This window comes from Littorina saxatilis, linkage group LG7 (genome assembly GCF_037325665.1).
Source record: "Littorina saxatilis isolate snail1 linkage group LG7, US_GU_Lsax_2.0, whole genome shotgun sequence".
Taxonomy (NCBI): Eukaryota; Metazoa; Mollusca; class Gastropoda; order Littorinimorpha; family Littorinidae; genus Littorina; species Littorina saxatilis.
Genome location: NC_090251.1, coordinates 30,885,085 through 30,907,591, shown reverse-complemented (window position 1 = coordinate 30,907,591; position 22,507 = coordinate 30,885,085). Strand labels below are relative to the sequence as shown.

Here is a 22,507-nt window from a genome sequence, read left to right as displayed (position 1 = left end):
ATATAGAACATTCTCAAATCGTACTTCATATTCTGACTCTAAATTTTACATCCAGACAATACTCCTGCAAATGTGCATTAACACAAATTGTGAACACAATTACAAAGCCACTCACCTTGTCTCCAAAGTAAGAAGCGATCGCAAACATCACCAGAACGATCAGTGCCATGTGTGCCCAGAATCTCAGCCAATCTCTGTAATGCTTCCTGAAATCATTCCATACACCAAAGACACAGGTGTCGATCAGGAGGGTGTAACAACTAAGAACAGTACAGGACACTGAATTTTTCATAAGTCTGAGTCAAATATTAGATTAATTTTGTTGCTGTGTGGTTTCTTCGCCCCCTGGGGCCAAAACCTTATTACAAACTTGTGAAAACTTGTGAAACTTACAAACACATTATTTCCCAGAACTGCCCAATAATAATCAACACTTCTGGCTACTAAAAGTCAAACTGTTATCTTCCATTTTTTATCCCCAAAACAACTGTACTGTACCAATAACTTACAACAATAACTTTGGCCTAAACAAATATTAGTAATTCAGTAAATATAATTGAAAGTAAGACAGTAGCTACCGATTTTCTTTTCTCCATTTTTTCTCAAAAACGCTTAAATCATTGACAGATTTTGCACGGCTGAATATAAGTTAGAACAAAATGGAAGAGATTATTCAGGTCAAGTCTCATCTACATGAAAATCTGTGTTATGATCATTAAAGTTGTATTACCATTCTGAAAGATCGTCCATGTGCAAGAAGCGATTTCGAAATTCTCTGGGAAGTTCAAACTGTGATGGGATGGGTAATAAAGACTCGTAGAAGTCTTGAACAACCGCTTTCACCTGCGAAAAGAAATCAAAGTGTAACCAAATGTACGAAATACTCGAATCGTCTTGGGAGGCAAAGCCAGTTAAACAGGAGTGAGGTCGGGCTAAATTGTTGGCCCTGTAATAATCCGTTTTTGCTGAACTCAAACGTCCGCCAGACCATACCAGGAGACAACAGCAGTCACACCCTACCACAAACAGCTCTCTACAATCCTGAAGTGCCCCATCAAACTGACAAATATTAAACATAGAGCTATTAACACTTTCGCGACGGGACACTGATAAATCAGTACCAGCGCTGACACGCCCATGGACGGGAAGCGCATTTTTCAGTACCAGCCATAGAGGGTACACGACTCGTGATTGCTTCCCGGTTTTTGAAGCTTGCAAATAAATTGAGTTGTTTCCCTTGATACACTTGGCGTCCCCTTCTGCCATTTGCAAATCCGCCTGATTTGTGTGCGTTTTTGAGGAAAAAAAATGAATCAAAGGCGAGCCTTGTCTCGGGAGGAGATTCTTCGGATGTTGGACCTAGAGGATCCCGTAGAGCATGATTCGGACGTATCGTTTTCGCCTCACGAAAGCGATACAAGCAGTGAAAGTGAGGAAGAAACAGTCCCGTTGTTGCTAGTACGAGTCGGCAAACTACACGTGGTTGGCGGTGATACTGCTAGACGAACATGTATCTCGGAATCGTGCAGGAGCTATGGGGGCGTGGCAGCACTGATAACAATGGATGGCTGGAGCCTTCAAATCCTTTTGGAATTGTTCATAGGTGTACAGTTGGTACTTTGTTGTGAAAATGTGACTTATATTCAATATGGATTACCTAGACATCATTTGGTGAGTGTTAGATCTACAGTTTTGTTTCATTTGAGTCAGGATGCTGTGAGTGAATGCGTGATTTGCTTGTTTTTTTCTTTGTACTGTCTCCTTATTTCTGTGTACAATGTTAACAATATTTCAGCTAATTCATAGGTTTTACACCTTGTTTGGTTATAACATTATTTATAATACTTTCTGTTAAAAAATAACTTTTAAAAAAAGCAGTAGAAAATAAAACACACACAAAAAAAACGTTAAAAAACACAAATTATCCCCCTTTCACCCCCCTTTCACCCCCCTTTGCTAAAACAAATCGCGTGACAAACTTATAAATAGCACGACTGAACTGGGCATCCATTTTTGAATTAGTACACAAAATTTGGTGGTGATTGGACTTAATTCAAGCTTGCTAGACAGATTTCTTTACAGTTACTGATTTTTGGGAAGTTTCTTGGTGGCAAGCTTGGGCAGGCAGGACGTAAACGCCGTGGCAGTGCTAGTCACAATAGTGTTAATAGCTCATGCTCAAGGCATACAGACAACTCTGCAGAGAAGCAGCCGCTGTGAAAGGGGGACTACCAGTCACCCTCTCACAAAAGACTTTCGAAATAATACTTCTTTAAGCCTTCATGCTTTTCTCTTCTCTTTTACATCGTCATTGTTCCTGTGCTCAGCTTAGTACTTTAACATTTTGTCTTCATTAACAGTACAATGACAGCTGAAATACATACAATTAAGAACTTTCATTTGCTTGACTTAAACTTTTGTGGAAAAATAGAACCAATAAGCAGTAAGTATTGCCAACAAAACACCACTCCAAACAAGATTTAATGTTTGTCAAGGAAATCTGCTAAGTGTGAACTTTTGCTTTAAGTGAAATAACTAAAAATCAGTCAAGACTCACAGTTTTTGCTTCTTCTGTGCCATGATCAATGTTATCATTGAGACATATGAATTTTCTGAAACGAAGAAAAAACAGCATCAAAATAGAGTGTCAATCACCGAACAACTCACAGTCACTAACGAGCCTGAGCAAATCACACAGAAATCACAGTGCCTTGTTTTTAAGAATATGACAGCTTTTTCATAATAACTATAACTCACAGTTAAAGGAGCTGTCTTTCGAGCTGTGTGACAAAACTGTGCCCAAATTGAGCATCAGTCTCATTCTTTTGTTTCCAAACCAGAAAAAGAGCCCATAAATTATACCAAATTACAGACAAACAGGGAGAAAAAGAATGTAGATCAATCACAAATTAAAATAGTGAAAGGTAAGGAGAAAAAAAATGTAGATCAATCATAAATCAAAATAGTGAAAGGTACAGACTCACTTTGGATTTTTGCGGATGTCATCAAGTTGCCCGACAACCCTGGAAACATTGCCCTGAATCATCTTGAAAGCCACATCAGAATCGTCCAGTATGGTCGTTCTGAAATAGAGTTTCATGGTTTATAAATGACAATTGCATGATAAGTTTGTTGTCACTTAACCACACTGTGATACACATGCTAAAATGCATGGTATTTGTGTGAAAACTGATTCTTATTATAGGAGTGAACCAAGGAATCATACAATGCCCCCTTACACAATCAAACATATACACAAGCACACAAGCACACAAACACACAAGCACACAAGCACACACACAAACACACACACACACACACACACACACACACAGTGACACACACACACGACACACACACACACACACTCCACACACACACACACACACACACACACACACACACACACACACACACACACACACACACAGTGACACACACACACACGCACACACCCGACACATTCACACAAAGCACAAGCACTGTCTTTAGTATCGATATCCTTACTTGTATTTAGGTCTCGCCTTGAACTTTTCCTTGATCTGGTTAACCACGGGCGTACAGTTGAGGAACAGCAATTTCGTCACTTGGGGCTGTGAACAAAACTGTCTGAGTAATCTCATGTGGATTAAAATATTCCTGGCAATAAAATATCAAAGTCTACAGCAAATAACTAATATGTTGTTACTCGACGTCTCAGCTCCCTCAGCTGATATTAGAAAGAGTAATAATGAATTTGTTTGCAACTGACCAGGCCAAATTTCACCAGCAGTCATACAAAGAACCTCTATGAAAACGAAATATAGACAACAAAACAATGATTTTTTGGAAAATGAAGATGTTAATGAATCCAGCCAGCTTTCATCAACTTCAAAAACTAACGACTGAATGACAAGGCATCATCATCTGATTTCTACATTTTTCAATAAAGCCTTCAAAGCAGTCCAGCAGTAACTGTATAACAGTGGAGCGCTGGATCACAGTTTCTTCCTTGAAAGACCCTGCTTTCTCAAATTCTATGTTCATACGATTTGCAAATTCACTCAGGTATAAGGCTCCATTTCTTCTAAGACTTGATTTTCTCAGATTTTGAGTGCTCTTAAAAGGGTTCAAACTAACAAGACAGTGCAACATCTCACGCACCATTTCCTGATCGTAGTACTGTTCATTGGTGAGGGCCAGAACCTGCTGACTGTACTTCTGTTCTAGCTCTGGCGTCAAGCTCTTAGAACAGTTGATGAACATGTTTTCAATTCCTGTCAAAGTCTGTGGACAGAAAGGTGAAACAGAATTTAAAGAACAATCAGAAAGCTTGAAGGAAATTTTTCTGTGAAGAAGTAGCAGCATCCACATAGAATGCACAAACCGCTTATGCGCAGAGTAATGGCAGAATAAAGGCATATGTAACACACACTGGCATGTATACACACACAAGCATACTCTACCACACTTACACATTCATTCATTCTCTCTCTCTCTCTCTCTCTCTCTCTCTCTCTCTCTCTCTCTCTCTCTCTCTCTCTCTCTCTCTCTCTCTCTCTCTCTCTCTCTCTCTCTCTCTCTCTCTCTCTCTCTCTCTCTCTCTCTTTCTCTCTCTCATACACATACACACTAGCACGCATGCAAACCCACCTACCCAGCCCACCCCCCACACACACATACATACACACACACACGAACACACACACACACACACACACACACACACACACACACACACACACACACACACACACACACACACACACACACACACACACACACACACACACACACAGAACCTACAGCTAAACCTACAATCTAAAGAACCTACAGCAAAAATCAAAAACAGCACTTACCTCTAAGTACAGAGGCAACTCATTCAGTCGAGTAGCCAGTGTTCTGAGCTCTCGATCAGACAGAATGCTGAAAGACATAACCAACCCTGTTATTCATCTTGTGTTAATCGACAGAAGCCTCTTTGAATACTTTTGGAACGCAATGTAAGGTAACCAATGGAGACTCTATATTCTTACTCCTTTCTGTGCAACTACAAATCTGATCTTCGCTATGTAAATGACTAAATGTTGACAAAATATTGTTTACCAGCTGCACCTTCGTCAAGTCAGTGGTCACAAACTAATCATTCATAATGCAAGAAATTACAGTGGTACCTATCACGAGAGAACAGTCTTGGGGCTAGCCTAACCCCCACAGTTCTAAGATGCTGCTAGGATTTGTTTTCTTCTGCAAATTTGGTAAAATGGGCGTGCAAGTTTCGGCAAATTTCAGAGGTTGAAGGCAGTTTTTCTCCCCACCTAGTTCCTCAACCCTGCCAAAATAATGGCAAAGTTTCGGGCTATTTGAAATAAGTTTAAGCGTTTTGCCAACTGCTGACAGCAAATAACATCCCTGTAATACCTTTCCTTTTGTGACACAGGTACTTAGCTGAAGTCAGCTGACCAATTGGTAAGAAAAGCTGTCCATTTGAAGGCAATACCGTCTCCTCAGAGGGGCCTGTCGTTATAGGTGTCACTATACCGAATACATACCCTGAGTGGTCGGTGTCCATTTGATCAAAGACTGTTGTGGCATCAACATGTGTGGCTGCGCCCAGCAGGTAGTAATAGTAGGCAAAGGCAAACTGCATGTCATCGGGACTGCGCACCTTGTGGGCTGACGTCACCGCCCAATCCTCGGGAAATCTGGGAACAAAACAACATCTTTCTGTATGTTTCAGATAAATTACAACAGAAAGACAGATCGATCTTTAGTTTGTAAAGAACGAATCACCTTTAATTCTGTTCAAAACAGAGTACATGTATACAATAACAGATACCTGGTGAAAGTTCTGCTTGTGTACAGTAAAACCTGTCTCTAACGGACACCCTTGGGGAATGGTAATAGTGTCCCTATTAGACAGGTGTCCCTTCTTCACAGGTGGAGGGGCCGGGGCAATATTTTACAAAGAGCACGTAAAATGAACAAGACACTTTTTGTCAGTCATGTAGTATGTATTTATTGGATTGAACATGAGACTCACTGAAAATGTGAGTAAACAAATGATACATGTAGCAAACAACAACAACAACAACAACAACATCCCCCCCCCCCCCCGCCCCCCCCCCCCCCGCCCCCCCCCGCCCCCCCCCCCCCCCCCGCCCCCCCCCCCGCCCCCCCCCCGCCCCCCCCCCCCCCCCCCCCCCCCCCACCTACCCCGTTCCCTACACACACTGTGCATTCAAACTTACGCAAGTCAGACGTCACAAAGCTAAAAATAGCTGACTCTTCATCAGTCATTCAACGGGAAATTCCGCAGTGTGTCTCGACCAGCTCTGGTTTCATTCAGTTTTTCTAGTCTCAGCATAAATATGCATGGAACAAAAATTTAGCTGTGTTAACTATTGTTTCCTTCGAACGATTGCTTACAAAGAGAGAGAGATCATCACGTCTTCTTTTTCCGATTTGATCCTCGCGATCTGTGTTTTACCACATCCCATCTCCTTCGCCACATCTCGGCATGATTGGCCGCTATCTAGTTTTTTCAAGGCAGCGACACGCTGCTCTAAAGTCAACGCTTTTCTTTTTCCTGCTGGAGATTCCATTTTCAAACACAGTAGTCTACTGTTGCTTTTGGTTGTGACTGTATCCACAATGCGGAAAAGCGAAAGTGAGCGAAGCGAAAGTGAGTGAGCGAAAGTGGGTCTCCATCTAAACAAGCCACTGATTGGTCAGAAAAGGGACAGGACAACCAATCAACAACCATTTGTGCTACGGATACGGCTGCCGAGCACTGACCGCATAACAGTCGAGTTTTCGAAGTTGCGTTTTTATGTACGTTGTGTCCGTTTGTGACAGTGTTTACACTTCCTACGGTCCGAAAAATCGTGTCCGCGTCCGTAAGTGGCAGGTGTCCGCCCGTTAAAGGTTAGTTATTGTTGAAATCGTGTTCGTGCCATGATCAACTGTCCGTATGTAGCAGGTGGCCGTTACAACAAGGGTCCGCTAGACTCAGGTTTTACTGTATTTGCCATTTTTTCACTACCACATACAGTCTTTGCAGATTATGCATGCCTCCCTTCATGGGTTATATCCATTACACTGGCACCAGCTTCCATGCCTACTCTTGTACATGTATTTCAAAAAGCCAGTATGAGATCTTTAACACGAGCAATGATTGAAACAAGTACCGAAAAATACAGTACTGTACACACAAAGAAGCAACAGACATGTGAAGAACATATGTACACACACAGTTGAGTTAAAAATGTCATCTTAACCTATCTTTCTGACTCTGAAGCAGAGGTTGAACCCTGGACCAGGCAGTCAATTCTGTCATCATGAAATCATAACATTGCTTTCCAATAGGACTACAGTTGAACCCACCTTTTAAGACCCCCGATTTAAGGCTTCCTCATTTTTAAGACCTTAATTATTTTGCTTTTTCAGATGTTTTACTCATAACCACTGGGGCGGGGATGTAGCTCAGTCGGTAGCGCGCTGGATTTGTATCCAGTTGGCCGCTGTCAGCGTGAGTTCGTCCCCACGTTCGGCGAGAGATTTATTTCTCAGAGTCAACTTTGTGTGCAGACTGTCCTCGGTGTCCGAACAACTCCGTGTGTACACGCAAGCACAAGACCAAGTGCGCACGAAAAAGATCCTGTAATCAATGTCAGAGTTCGGTGGGTTATAGAAACACGAAAATACCCAGCATGCTTCCTCCGAAAGCGGCGTATGGCTGCCTAAATGGCGGGGTAAAAACGGTCATACACGTAAAAGCCGTGGGAGTTTCAGCCCATGAACAAACAAACAAACAAAACAAAGAAACAAAAAAACTCCTAACCACTGTAAATTTACCTCTATTTTTAGACTCCCTCCTTATTCACTGAATTCAGACCTGATTTTTGCAGATTTTTTGAGGTCTTGAAAAGAGAGTTCCACTGTATAACGCCCTTCTGTTGTCACATTTCAATGAGCTCAAATGTGACAACACAAAACTCACATGGCCTGCAGCTCGGCCATGATGTTCTTGTCAATCATGTGCGGCATGTGGGCGGGCACTTTGCGTGACGCGTAGCCGAACTGCTTGTTGTACAGACGATTGACGTGGCGCAGCGAGTCACCAAACGTGTCCAGCAGTTGTCTGCCCTTGTGGTTGTCAATCTCGTAGATCTCCGCCTGCTGTAGCTCCCTTTGTCTCTGCCATTATGTATCACCAGTATTATAACTTTTTGTATAAGTATTTTCAAAGGATAATATTAATAATGGGCATGATTTTGTTTCAACATGATCATCAGCACATTTGCTGTTAATTTTATGTATGTATTTGTCAAGACATCAGGAATAGATAGTGGAATAGTAGTCTTATCAGATCACTGAAATTTGTGAGCAAAATTTCTTTTCAAAGGCGTTTATAATATATGAATTAAATTGTTATTAGCCATAACCCCCATTTTGCTGCGGGTGACTGATACACTTTTTTTAATAGGAAAATTAACTGGAACTTCTTCTTCTTCTTCTTCTTCTTGGCGTTCGCAGAGGTTACACAATCAGTCCAGCACTGGTGATAAATGTTGTCGTTTTCTCCAACTCCTGTCGACTGCCGTATAGTTTGGTCTGCAAGGGAGTTGGTGACGGCCACACTTCTTTTCGTTCCTCATCTAGTAAGGGACATCGCTGTAAGATGTGTTCCGCTGTTTGGTCCTCTTGACCGCAGGCACAGGTTGGTGATGGCGCCAGCTTGAACTTTCGGTTCATGTGAGCATTGAGCCTGTTGTGGCCAGTACGCAGCCTGGTGAGGTTGACTTGCTGCTCTCTGGACATTGTGTGGTAGTCATCTCTGTTTGTCCTTGGCCTCATCAATGCCTTGATGATTGTCTTCTGCTCACTAAAGCTGACACTGTTTTCAGGTTGGTCTTCCACGGCTCCTTCTTTTGCCAGCTCATCTGCCCTTTCATTTCCTGGTATCCCACAGTGTGCTGGTATCCACTGGAGGACAACTCTTCTGGTTTGTCTGACCATCTGTAATGCTTTGGCCAGCTGTGGGAGTTTGTCGTTCTCTAGGGCCTGAAGGACTGAAAGGGCGTCCGAGAGGAAGACAACTTGGTAGCAAGGGTCTGCGGAGTCCTGAACGAAGGAGGCGGCCTGCATGAGAGCTTCTGCTTCTGCTTTATAGTTTGTGCAGTGTTTGCCAGTGGCAACGCTGGATGTAGCTGTATGTCCCCCAGGGAACTGGATGAGAATGCCTGCACCTCCATTGAGCACGGCGTTAGTTGCTGATCCATCGGTGTATACATGGATCCACGCCTCTTTTGGGTACTGTTCGTCGATCAGGGCTAAGGTGAGTGCCTGTCGAGCTGTGTCATTCTGATCTTCTCCTGAGGTAACATGTGGAACACTGGTGCAGATCTGGATGCCTGGTTTCTCTGTTGCCTTGGGGGTTTCCTCTTCTTCTTGAGTCAGAGGTAGAGTGTTCTGTGGAAGGACTTCCCTGTACTGTCGGGAAAGTCTCTTGCTCTCGTGTACAAAACTGCTCCGTTTAAGCCGGTTCTTGGTGAGGTTGCTCAGTCTGTGCTTCATGGGGTGGTCGGGTAGGCACTTGAGCTTCTCGGCCTGTACCATAGTCTTGGCTTCTCTTCTCTGACAGAGGGGTTGGATGGTGGTAAGCTTCTCCATTTCCTTGATGGGCGTGGATTTCATTGCACCAGTGATGAGTCGGAGGGCCTGGTTTTGCACACGGTCAAGGGTCTGCAGGTTTGTCTTGGCTGAGGTTGACCACGCTGTGGAGCCGTACTCGAGGTGGGGTCTGATTGTTCCCTGGTATACTGTCTTCAGTATCTTCTCGTTCGCTCCCCAGGTGGTACCTGCCAGCTTCCTGAGTATGGCTAGCTTGCGCCGGGCCTTCGTCTCTGCCTGTGCAATGTGTGGTTTCCAGGTCTGCCGCCTATCAAAGGTGACACCAAGGTACGTTGCTTCTTCATCCTCTCTCAGAGGAGTTCCACCAAGCCTAATGGTTCCGGCTTTCTGCTTTGGCGACAGTGGGAATAGGGTGGTGGAGGATTTCTCCTTGTTGATGGAGACGCACCAATCTTCTGCCCATGCGTTCAGCCTATCTGCCGCTTGCTGCATTCTGTAGGTGGCAGTACTTGCGTGCTCCTCCTTGCACCAGATCACAAGGTCGTCTGCGTAGAGAGCAGCTTTGATCCCCTTGGGCATCTCAGACACCAGATCGTCGATGAAGAGAAGGAAGAGTGTGGGGGAGAGGACTCCGCCCTGAGGGACGCCATGACGAAGGAGGAACTTCTTGCTTTTGGTCTGGTCGACGTTAACTCTTGCCCTGCGGTTATAGAGGTAAGAGCGAATCCACTGGTACATGTTGCTGGACACGCCTTTCCTCAGCAGTTTTACAAGGAGTCCATCTTTCCAGACCTTGTCAAAGGCCTTCTGAAGATCTATCCAGGTGACGAAGACCAGCTTCTGTTCCTGAAAGGCATCTTCAACTTCTTGCGCCAGGTAAGTGACCTGATCTTCAGTGCTGCGGAACTGTCGGAATCCAGCTTGCTCAGGGGCGAGGAGGTTCCTGGATTCCAGGTACCACCTGAGGCGCTCGTTCACAATTCTCTCCAGGGTCTTCACAACACAGCTGGTGAGGCTGATTGGGCGATAGCTGGTGGCCTTCTTTGGATCCTTCCCTTTTTTTAAGATGGGGATCATGATCGCTTCTCGCCAGAGTTGTGGTAGCGATCCTTCTTGCCAGCTGCTGTTGAAGACCTCGAGTAGCTTGTTCTCTGCTGCACTACCAAGGTGGGTTAGCATCTCGTTGGTGATGCCGTCTGGGCCAGGGGACTTCTTCGCCTTTGACTTTTTCAGAGCTGAGTGCAGCTCGTGGAGTGTGAGTGGTTGACTCATGGCGTCCACTGTCGACTGTCTGGCAGGTCTCTCTCTTTTCTCTCTTCTTGCTTCTCTCTGTTTCTCGGGGCTAACATGGAGGTTGCTCTCAGCTGCATAGCTTTCAGCAAATTGGTTGGCAGCATGCTTTCCTGTTAGCACCTTCCCGTTCTCTTCTAATGTGATCTTTCCTCTGCTGGTGTTCTCATCATTCAACTGCTTGGTGAGCCTCCAGAGCTTTCTGCCATCCTTCTCAAGGTTCAGAGAGCTTGTTTTCTCTTGCCAGCTTCTCCGTCTTGCCTGTAGCTTCTTTTTGAGAAATTTGGCTTTGGCTTCCTGGAGGCGGATGTTGTTGTTTTGTGACGGGTTGACTTCTGCTTCCCTTCTGGCGTCTGCCAGATCATCATCCAGTTCCTGCAATTCATTGCTCCAGTAGGGCTTATAGTCTCTCCTGGCACCCCTGGGAATGGACTCACGCGCTGCTCTGAGGATGCTCATGTTGAAGTCCTTCGCCACCATGTTGATGTCTCGACCCTCGACTCTGATGTCTTTGGTGAGTTCGCTGGTGCGGTGTCTAAAGAGGAACCAGTTCGCTCTTTTGTAGTTCCACCGTGGGAAGGAAGCTTCAGTGCAGGACTCCATGCCCAGGGTCAAAAAGACTGGCCGATGGTCACTTCCACCTAGCTGTTCTCCGACCTCTCTGCTGGTTAGCTGGTGCATGTCTTCCGTGCAGAAGGCTAGGTCAGGAGTTGATGTAGTGTGCCATCTTCTGGAGTAGAATGTAGGGCAGTCAAAGGGACTGTTCAAAAGGATGAGACCTTTGTCGTCCTGCCAGTTCTCCACCTCTTCTCCTCTCCGATCCAGGTGGTCATATCCCCAACTCTGTGAATGACTGTTGAAGTCACCCACCACAATGAAGTTGGAGGCCTTTGCAGGGATCGTGTCAAGGGCAAGGTGTCTATCATTGGGGCAGTAGAAGTTGACAAGATGGAATTCTGATGTCTTCGTCTGGATTCGAATCACCTGATATTCGGAGTCCTCCATGTGCGTTTCTATCAAACAGGCATTGATGTTGTTCCTGATGAGGGTCAGGATTCCTCCTTTGCTTCGGTCTGTTCTGTCGGACCTAAGGCATTGGTAGCCTCTCACTTTGAAGGACTTTTGGGGTGTCAGGTGCGTCTCCTGAATACAGCAGATGTTGATGTTCTTCTCATGCAGGATATGCTCCAACTCTGTCTTCTTGTTCAGGATACTTTCTGCGTTCCAGTGCATGACCTGAAAAGGTCGCTGCTGACTGGGTTTCTTCCTGGTTGTGGTGGTGCCAGTCACTTTCCTCCCGCGTCCCCTGGCGTGACAAGACGGACGGGAGGGACCTCCAGTAGTTGGGGCTGGGTCCCTTTGAGGCATGGGACCCGACGCTGCTCCACCCTGGGGGGTCCTCAATGGGCGAGCGCCATTTCCATCTGTGCTGGTTGATTGTGTCATCATTTGCGTAAGTGCGTGTACCCGTGGTTTGTTAGAATGCGCCGTGCGGCCCGGGTCCTCCGTCTTCAGCATTCGGGGTTTTCTGTCGGGGTTACCTCACCCTTAGCTCATGGCCCGTACGTCCTACCCTGAGAGCACAGGGGGGAGGATTTTCCGGGATCCCACCCGGAGCCAGTTTGGTCCGCGGCCGCAAGCGGCTGATCTCCATATCTGAAGACCGTTCCCCTATCCGCCACCCGGGGACGCGCTGGGTTGGGGGTGGTCGCCCCACTGAAAATCCCACACTGGGTTAAGAAAGATCAGCCTGTCCCAGAACTGGAACAGTAATGTCAAACCTGGCCCCCTTGTACTGACTCCCTCATCCACTCACCTTCTGTAACTCCCTGAAGACTCCCCGCACCTCCCATGGCAGTCCTCCGGCCTCCTCCGGCTTCTGCTGCCTCCCTCTCTCTTTCACATACTCCAGGAACTCCTCGTCAGTCATGGCTGTCTTTGTGTCCGAATCTTTCTTCTCCTCCTTTTGCTCGTCCAATATTTTCATCTCAACCACTTCCGCTCGCCCTTTGTCTGTGTCTTTTTGTTCACCATCGTCTGACTTTTCCTCAGAATATTTTTGACTCTCTATCGCTTCGTTCAGAACTGCCATTTCCACTGTTTCTCTCTGTTTTCCGTCAGCATCATCACTGGCTAACAGTTTTCTTCGCACTTTCGGCAAAGCCTGCTGCTCATTAGCCAAGCTGTCTAGGTTTTCTTGTTCAATATTCCTTGGAATGGCGGCCACCTTCATGTGCGGATTCCACGCCCTTATCTCTGCCTGGAATTGTTTGTACACATCTTCTAGTGCCAGCTGAAAGCCCGCTTCCGTGAAGTCACCTGTAACAAAGTGTGTAGGTATCTTTCATGAACAGATGCTTTGAATACTGGTGTGGATAACTTGAACTATAGAAACACACGATTTGCTTCATCAACAAGGTGGAAAAGTCAAGATGTTAAAGGTAACAGAAACATATTCAGGGTGCAGAAACTAAAATCATTAGTCCACAATATTATCACCAGAAACAGCCCAATGCTTCATACGTCTACCCAATGCTTCATACGTCTAAGAACAGTTGAAGGATGCAGTTTCATATCAAAACATTCGAGAACGATGAAGAAGAAGGAAAAAATGAACATTCCTCCTAAATTCAATAGTTGTTTCCATGTATCCACTCCAGTATGTCTGATGATCAATACAGTGGTACCTGTGAAGAAGGAACACCAGTGGGACCAGCCAAAAGTGTCCCTACGTTGCAGGTGGCCTGTCATGACAGGTATATTTCGGTCAAGATAATAGACAAAGGGACAAGAGAAAGAGTCCTCGTATCACGGGTACCACTGTATCTCAAATTGGCAGTCTGTACAGACGGCAAATCCTCAAAGCTACCAAACCAACCATTACCTTCTGCTCTGTCAGCCACCAGCTGTGACAGAGACTTCTCCAGTCCTGGTGACAGTCCCAAAAGGGTCAAGTTTCTTGAGATGTTGAACGGAAACTGGGCAACCCCTGTCCTGCCTAGCGATACTATCCCCAAATGGGGCTCCCTGAAAATAAAACCAAAAAATAATCAAGCTGGTTGTCAAAAATCATAATAAAGGAACTACTTTTGCAAAATCATTCTCACAGTGCAGTTTGTGTTCGACAGGTTTATGAGATATATGTTTGTTGTTGGGCTTAAAGCGCAAGAAAATGTATGTACAGCAACTCATTAAACACTTCTTTTGAAACTTATCAAACAACATATATTCCAGTGTTATTTTAAGGCCTCTGTCTTCAGTCATTAACATGTACTTATTTTAATTTGACGCATTGGTCTGACCACTGGCCGGTCAACTGTTCGATAGTTTTGACATGTAGATAAGGGGTCTTCTGACCATCAGTTTTCCTACCAAGTAGACAAGCCAGAATATTTGGACCTATACAAATTTTCAATCCAGGTCCAACTTATCTTTTGTCCTCTGAAGCTGGAAACAACACTGACTTTGGTGTAAGCTTGTTTTATTTACTTTTCGCTGTATACAATCGCTTAACACAGAAAACAACATGTAGAGCGATAACAAGCAAAATGCTTATGGACACTGACGTTCTCATACTCTTTCTGTGGCTGACAGCACATGAAAACAGAACGCACATGGACTCATTTTTGCGCTCCCATTGACACTTACAAGACGTCTTTGGGGTACTCCTCAAAGAGAACCAGTTCCTCAGCCTCCTCAGTTGGTACAGTCTTGTTGGCTGCTCTCTCCTTGTCTGCTTTCCTCTTCGCTATGCTCTTGCTGCTGCTGTCCACAGACACTGTGAAGTTCAGCTGTCACAGAGGTAACAAGAATAGTTATAGCTTCTGCTTGTTTGTTTGTTTGCTCGTTTGCTTTTTTGTTTTATGTGTTTTGTTGTTGTTTAACACTTTGTACCCCCACCTATGTTGACTCATTTTTTTTAGCCCAGACCAGCTGTGCTGCAGCAGGTCACTCAGAATTGTAGTAACTGTGTAGCAACTGTGTATCAACACGCTGGAATGCAGGCGTTAGATCGACGTTACAGGAAGCGACTGAAGCAGAATGCAGATATGTGCCGAATGAGAGCAGATGCAATGTAGTGACTCTTTGTGTACGGATATATCCGTACCCGGTCAGATAGAGCCATATGAGTGGGTACGGATATATCCGTACCTGGGAGACAATGAGTTAAGAAGTGAACATTAACCACAACATATCCAGCAGGACCAAAAAACAACATAAAACTAAAAGAGCACTTTTGAGGAAAAGTTGATAAGCATATTTTGTTGGTGATTTAAAAAAGAATTTTTTAACCATATCACTTTCGCGCCAATTCTTGTTAACTTGCAATTCATGGATAAAAATGAAGAAGAAGAACAAATGTGGCCAAGAATCTGCCCAGGTGTCCAAATGCAAAAATCCTGTTCTAGATAACTTCAAAAGTTTTGTTTTATGTATTGTTTTCCAAAAAGTACACAATAAATGATAAACTCATAAATTATTCTCCATGCAGATTTCTTCCATATCACATTTATGTGTAAAACTAAAAGCCACCTGATTGGAGAGAAAATTAAGTTTGTTGTGAAAATAAGACAACTCATTTTGCAACAACCAGAGTGCCTCAAGAGTGGCTTCTCTTCTACATGTCTGCAGCACAGACTAAAAATGTGCAGAGCACATTTCAATTGCACATCTCTCTCCAAAAAAAATCAGGACACACAGTTATCATTATTCCGAGAAAGTAGCTGAGAATTTTTTTAAATCTTGCTTACCTGAAATTTGTCATCTGCCCCATTTCGCTGACCCTGAAGGTGAAACAAGAGTTTTGTGGCGTTGCGATCAGGATACAGGATAAGCGTGAGCACTCGGTATTTGTTGGACACTGCCGCTGCACGGACTGCACTCCCTGTATTGTGATTGGCTGAGATCACTTTGCCGTTTAGACCCAGAACTTGTGAAATGTTGAAGTAGGCCAGTGTTTCTCCTGTAAAAGAAACACATTCTAGGGTTTGGTTGCCATAGTCCTGAATTAAGCCTGTGGAAGTGATATCACATACTGAAAGAAGAGTGACTGTTTGAGATTCATTCATTAGGACAGCAAACCTCACAATGGAGAAAAATCAGGTTATTCCCTTTTGGTTAAATTTTCCTGATTTTTTCCCACAAGGTAGATTTAGGGTGGGTTTTTTTTTTATATTTAGTCAAGTTTTGACTAAATGTTTTAACATCGAGGGGGAATCGAAACGAGGGTCGTGGTGTATGTGTGTGTGTGCGTGTGTGCGTGTGTGTGTGCGTGCGTGTAGAGCGATTCAGACCAAACTACTGGACCGATCTTTATGAAATTTGACAAGAGAGTTCCTGGGTATGATACCCCCGAAAGTTTTTTTCGTTTTTTTGATAAATGGTCTTTGATGACGTCATATCCGGCTTTTTGTGAAAGTTGAGGCGGCACAGTCACGCTCTCATTTTTCAAACAAATTGGTTGAAATTTTGGTCAAGTAGTCTTCGACGAAGCCCGGACTTCGGTATTGCATTTCAGCTTGGTGGCTTAAAAATTAATTAATGACTTTGGTCATTAAAAATCTGAAAATTGTAAAACAAATTATTTTTTTCTAAAACGATCCAAATTTACGTTCATCTTATTCTCCATCATTTGCTGATTCCAAAAACATATATTATCAAAATTAAATTTTTGAAATCAATTTAAAAACACTTTCATCTTATTCCTTGTCGGTTCCTGATTCCAAAAACATATAGATATGATATGTTTGGATTAAAAACACGCTCAGAAAGTTAAAACAAAGAGAGGTACAGAAAAGCGTCCTATCCTTCTCAGCGCAAGTACTACCCCGCTCTCCCTGTCAATTTCACTGCCTTTGCCGTGCGCGGTGGACTGACGATGCTACGAGTATACGGTCTTGCTGCGTTGCATTGCGTTCAGTTTCATTCTGTGAGTTCGACAGCTACTTGACTAAATGTTGAATTTCGCCTGACGCGACTTGTTTTTTTTTACAAGAGAGCAAGTGGCATGCGATACTGCCTGAATCCTAACATAGGCTCTGCCATCAGGGTTGCTTGCAAAAACACTATTCAGACGTAAGCATACATACATGTAGACTTGCAAGCTCTCATCTACACAACAAAACAGAAGGGGGAAAAACGCATGACATACACCCAAGAACAAAGAAAATGGCTCACCAGCAGGCACAACGTAGTGCTGGTCTTCTTCCCTGCGAAGATCCATACCAATCAGCTGATCATAGTTGCTGGTTCCGCAATCCCCAGCATCATACCCACACACAAGATGATTGCAAGCCTGTAAAATATGACACACTTTTTGTTCAATATTGTGCCAACGCATGTTGGAGATGTAAGGCAAACATAGGTTAAAGACGCCGTGGGAGATCATAACAATTAACAGAAGAATAAAGCGATTTTTAAGCCAGCTTTGGTTGAAATGAAGGAAATTCTCCATTAACAATCTTGTTAGTAGTAAAAAACACGCTACATCTCAATTAAGACTCTCAGCCGATGCAATGTGGAATTTACTTTTCATCTCTCTAAATATCTCCCCGCCTCCCCCCTCCCACATGTCCCTTCCTCCCTCCTATTGATTTCTCTCACTCAGTGAGTACCAATCATACAATTACAATATAAATCAAATACCCTTCATAATGAGGACAATAGTAATCCCCATCCTATCCCCTTACACACATAAACACAGTTTAGGATTTTTTTTTAAACTGCACTCACCTGGTCACAATACTTGTCAGCGATCCAGTTGTTGGCACAGCCAGCATTGCAATAATCTGCACATAAATAACAACATGGAACAAACATATAAAACAATCACAGTAAAATGAAAACCTTATTGTCATTGTTTAAAACAATCTTTCACAGCTGACGGAAAAAAGTTCAGCTCCATAGCAAGTGACAAAGTGTACCATATCATTATCAAATTATCCACACACTCTCTAAATTCTCCAAGCACATATAGGGAAAAAATGACAAATACTTATTCTTCTACTTCTACCCCAGCACACAAAAACTCTTGGGGTTGTAATTCTGTGACTTACCATTATAAACTTTCACAAGTTCTTTATTCTACACAATCTGGTTTAGAGACTAAATATGCTGCAAAAATATAATATTAAGCTTAACTGAACAAATACGTTTATCATAATGTGACCTGGCCTACAAGTATGAAAACTAGAGTCAAACCTGCCCTTGCGACCACGTCTTGACAACAACCACCACAAGTGATCCCTGACAAAGTTCTGTTCTATATAATTCACCTTTCTACAATGACCACCTATCTAAGGACTGGGTGGCCGAGTGCTAACGCACTTGCGCTCGGAAGCGAGAGGTTGCGAGTTCGACCCTGGGTCAGGGCGTTAGCAATTTTCTCCCCCCTTTACTAACCTAGGTGGTGGGTTCAAGTGCTAGTCTTTCGGATGAGACGAAAAACCGAGGTCCCTTCATGTACACTACATTGGGGTGTGCACGTTAAAGATCCCACGATTGACAAAAGGGTCTTTCCTGGCAAAATTGTATCGGCATAGATAAAAAAAATTCCACCAAAATACCCGTGTGACTTGGAATAATAGGCCGTGAAAAGTAGGATATGCGCCGAAATGGCTGCGATCTGCTGGTCGATGTGAATGCGTGATGTATTGTGTAAAAAATTCCATTTCACACGGCATAAATAGATCCCTGCGCCTTGAGTCCGAGTCTGGAGACACGCGCGCGATATAAGACTTCATATAACTAAAATCTATAAAGACCACTTTTGGTTGGTCTCCTAGGTGATCCTTATGGACAGGTTTGACTGTAGCAAAGAAGCAGATACACAATATCTGCTGAAATAGACATACCATCCACATTCTGTGCTTGCACACCAAACGCTGCTTGAAATCCTGCTCCCAGCTGGACCTGTCCACGGACACCTGTATACACACCAACAAGAAACTGTTATGAAGAGATAACAAAAAATAATAATTTGAGAGAACAAGCACAGGTATTCATGCTGCCCAAAGATACAGACACAAACACTGACATGCACTCTCTCTCTCTCTCTCTCACCCCTCCCCCCCTCTCTCTCACGCCACACACACACACACTCACGCACACACATATAAAAACACACACACATTCTCTCCCTCTCTCTTTTTCACACACATGCATACACATACACACTCTCTCTCTCTCTCTCTCTCTCTCTCTCTCTCTCTCTCTCTCTCTCTCTCTCTCTCTCTCTCTCTCTCTCTCTCTCTCTCTCTCTCTCTCTCTCTCTCTCTCTCTCTCTGGTTAGTTAATTCCCTCTTGGGCGAGGGCTGGATGAAAAAAGATCTTTGCTGTATCTACTCCATTACACTCGAAAAATAAAGTTGGTTGGTTGGTTGGTTGGTTGGTTGGTTCTCTCTCTCTCTCTCTCTCTCTCTCTCTCTCTCTCTCTCTCTCTCTCTCTCTCTCTCTCTCTCTCTCTCTCTCTCTCTCTCTCTCTCTCTCTGTTTCTCTATCACACACTCACCAGTGCAATCTCCACCATCCCACTCGCATTCAGAAGAGTTGCAGGCCTTGTCACAGTATCCGTCACGGATCCAGTTGGACGGGCAGCCTTCGTTACAGCTCGGAACCGGCCACGTCAGGTACAGCTGTTCAAAAAAACAGGCCCACATGATATATCAGATTTACCTTCTTCTGTCCACAAAGAGGTAGACAATCATAATGGGCCTGTGTCACACTTAGAAAACAATCAGTAAAGAAAGGTTGGAAAAAAGCATGAAACTTCTATACTCAGCTTCACTGCTGGTCTGAATTTTTCAATCACCCAACCCCATTTCATTCAGAATAATTTTCATTTTCAGACAATCATTATTCCAAGCCACATCATTCTGGAACATGAATAACAAGCATGCACACCCTTGTCAGCACGTGACTACCAAGCATTCACATCAATCTTGTACATGACAACCGAACATTCATGTAACCATGCTTGTACACGACTACCAAGCATTCACATCATAATTGCACACGACTCTAAAGCACCAATAAGCACTCATTCCCAATCTTGCAGATTAACGCCTATTCACACCATTCTTGTGCTTGAATACTAAGCATTCAAACATTCCTGCACACCCACTGACACAAAAAACATTGACACCAAAACGTGACAGTGCACAACTGTACTAGTCATACCTTTTGCCCTGTAGCGTAGCTGAAGAAGTCATCAGGCCACACTTCACTGCCAAACATGACGTCATCGTTCAGGTAGAGAAACTTGTCAGACAGACCGGGGATGCGGTGCAAGTGAGACTCTATGGCAGGAGAGCTGAAGGTAGGCAGATCACTCTTGTTGGGAAACAGCTCCTGAAAAGAAAATTAGATTGATATAAATCTTACTCAGGAAAAATGTAAAAATTTTAGATTGAATATAACATAACACAGCAGGGCTGTATAAGATTGATTACAAATTCTAAAATATCAGTCTTAATTGTTAATGAATAATTTCTGTAATTCTGCAAAAGCGTCTTTTGCTTATCTGATGCCAGAATATATAAACATCGGCGCAGTATAACATGCTGCTTGGGCAATCTTCAGAAATTTAGTATGCAAAGTATGTGTGCTTGCTTGTCAGATCATAAGCGTGAGTGTGTGTGTGTGTGTGCAAGGTAGTTTATGTGTGTGTGTGTGTGTGGGTGTGTGTGTGTGTCTGTGTGCGTATGTGCATGCGTGCGTGTATGCTTGCCTGCGTGAGTGCATGCTTGCGTGCATGCCATTGTGTGTGTGTGGGTGTGCATTTGTGCACACATAAGTGTACTACTGTATACAGTTTTCCTGCGTGCACTGACCTGATGCGTTACTACAGAGATGCGAGGACTGTCCAGGTTAATCCAGTGAGGAATCTGACCGTTGGTTATGATGAACACGTGTCTGATCCATGGCGCAAACATTTCCAGTGATCGAAGAGAATATCGCAGCTCCTGTTGGACAGAAAACGACAGTTTCAAAACTGCAGGATGACATAATTTGAAACATTGCAAATCTTTGGTTAGTTCTGAAAGTCATGTGATTGAAGACTCCTTTGTCTTTCCCCTGAAGATAGGATAAATGCATGTTTCTGTTTGTTTATTTCTTTGTTTCTAACTTTTCTGTTTGTTCTTTCCAATACAAGGAAGCCCTTATTTACCGAGATTCGCTCAGTAGATAGATTACACCTTTGGTAAAAAGCAAGTGAAATAGGATTTGTCAAAAGGAAATTCAAGATATACAACAGCTGGTTTTTTTTCCATAAGTGCAAAAGATTCTAAAAAAAATAGAATAGCTACCTGCAAAATCTTCTTCTTCTTCTTCTTCTGCGTTCGTGGGCTGAAACTCCCACGTTCACTCGTGTTTTTTGCACGAGTGGAATTTTACGTGTATGACCGTTTTTTACCCCGCCATTTAGGCAGCCATACGCCGTTTTCGGAGGAAGCATGCTGGGTATTTTCGTGTTTCTATAACCCACCGAACTCTGACATGGATTACAGGATCTTTTTCGTGCGCACTTGGTCTTGTGCTTGCGTGTACACACGGGGGGTGTTCGGACACCGAGGGGAGTCTGCACTCAAAGTTGACTCAGGGAAACAAATCTCTCGCCGAACATGGGGACGAACTCACACTGACAGCGGCCAACTGGATACAAATCCAGCGCGCTACCGACTGAGCTACATCCCCGCCCCACCTGCAAAATGAGATCTCACTGCAAGTTTACATATTCTCTGTGAATTGTTTGGAACTGAGTTTCTCATGTGTAACCGAGTGCCGAAACACTACGATCACCTCGGGAGGCGAAGTGCAATCAAACAGGATTGAAAATGTTAGGGCTAATTTCTTAGCACTATAAAAACTGTTATGCAAACCCGAAGGTTTCCATGAACATACAGACAATCGGAAACCACCAGACCCCATCACAAACAGAATTCCACAATCAACCGGTGTTGACTTAAAGGCCAACAACTCGGGTGCAGAGTCTGCTGTGAAAGGAGCGGTAGCCTCCCCTGTCACACATGTAGTATCTCACCTCATTATCTTCAAATCGACTGCTTGCAACGTCACCATCACGTGAAAGCTGTGAAAAGAAAACTCATTTCAAGCAACAATAAAGACAAGCAAAAACTTCTAAAATATATTAATTTTTTTTAAACTTTTATCAATGGCTTCATCAGTTCATGTTTTCTTCCAATCAAAATAATGGTTAAATCATTCTTCCTTAAAATTAAATATTGTTTAAAATGCAGGGAAGATATGGAAAAAGGGGCAGCAACAGAGACACTAAGATGGAGGGAGAGAGAACAGAATTTGGAACAGGACAATTTCTATTCAGTTACACAATTGTCAGACATGCTTATATACTACTGTACTTACATCAGTAAGATCTGACACCATATAGGCCAGTGTGAAAGCCGGGCTCTTCCCCTCAATGGTGAAATTTTTCAACTGCACAACAGAGAAAGAATTAAGAGACAAAGAATGGCAATAATAAATAGCATTATAGACATTTTGTCAACTGCACAGTAAAAATGACCAAAAATACTACAAAAACAATAAATATGACAGTTGAACCTGTCTGTAACAACCACCC

The 22,507-nt window shown here is 43.7% G+C and overlaps 1 protein-coding gene across 1 annotated transcript in view; it reads right to left on the bottom strand.

The window, feature by feature from the left end:
* The window catches only part of LOC138971162 (N-acetylglucosamine-1-phosphotransferase subunits alpha/beta-like), a 49,554-nt gene that overhangs the window by 2,004 nt on the left and 25,043 nt on the right, over positions 1-22,507 (bottom strand). The window contains exons 9-29 of the mRNA XM_070343800.1: positions 22,291-22,362; positions 21,947-21,994; positions 20,736-20,867; positions 20,083-20,253; positions 19,415-19,538; positions 18,759-18,830; positions 17,638-17,693; positions 17,083-17,200; positions 15,657-15,868; positions 14,554-14,696; positions 13,790-13,932; positions 12,722-13,224; positions 7,982-8,178; positions 5,532-5,684; positions 4,839-4,905; positions 4,144-4,266; positions 3,508-3,593; positions 2,985-3,083; positions 2,558-2,612; positions 731-843; positions 116-206 (exon numbers count right to left, since the gene is read on the bottom strand). Coding sequence (XP_070199901.1) covers positions 116-206; positions 731-843; positions 2,558-2,612; positions 2,985-3,083; positions 3,508-3,593; positions 4,144-4,266; positions 4,839-4,905; positions 5,532-5,684; positions 7,982-8,178; positions 12,722-13,224; positions 13,790-13,932; positions 14,554-14,696; positions 15,657-15,868; positions 17,083-17,200; positions 17,638-17,693; positions 18,759-18,830; positions 19,415-19,538; positions 20,083-20,253; positions 20,736-20,867; positions 21,947-21,994; positions 22,291-22,362 — 2,778 coding nt within the window. The remainder of the gene's footprint in view (positions 1-115; positions 207-730; positions 844-2,557; positions 2,613-2,984; positions 3,084-3,507; positions 3,594-4,143; positions 4,267-4,838; positions 4,906-5,531; positions 5,685-7,981; positions 8,179-12,721; positions 13,225-13,789; positions 13,933-14,553; positions 14,697-15,656; positions 15,869-17,082; positions 17,201-17,637; positions 17,694-18,758; positions 18,831-19,414; positions 19,539-20,082; positions 20,254-20,735; positions 20,868-21,946; positions 21,995-22,290; positions 22,363-22,507) is intronic.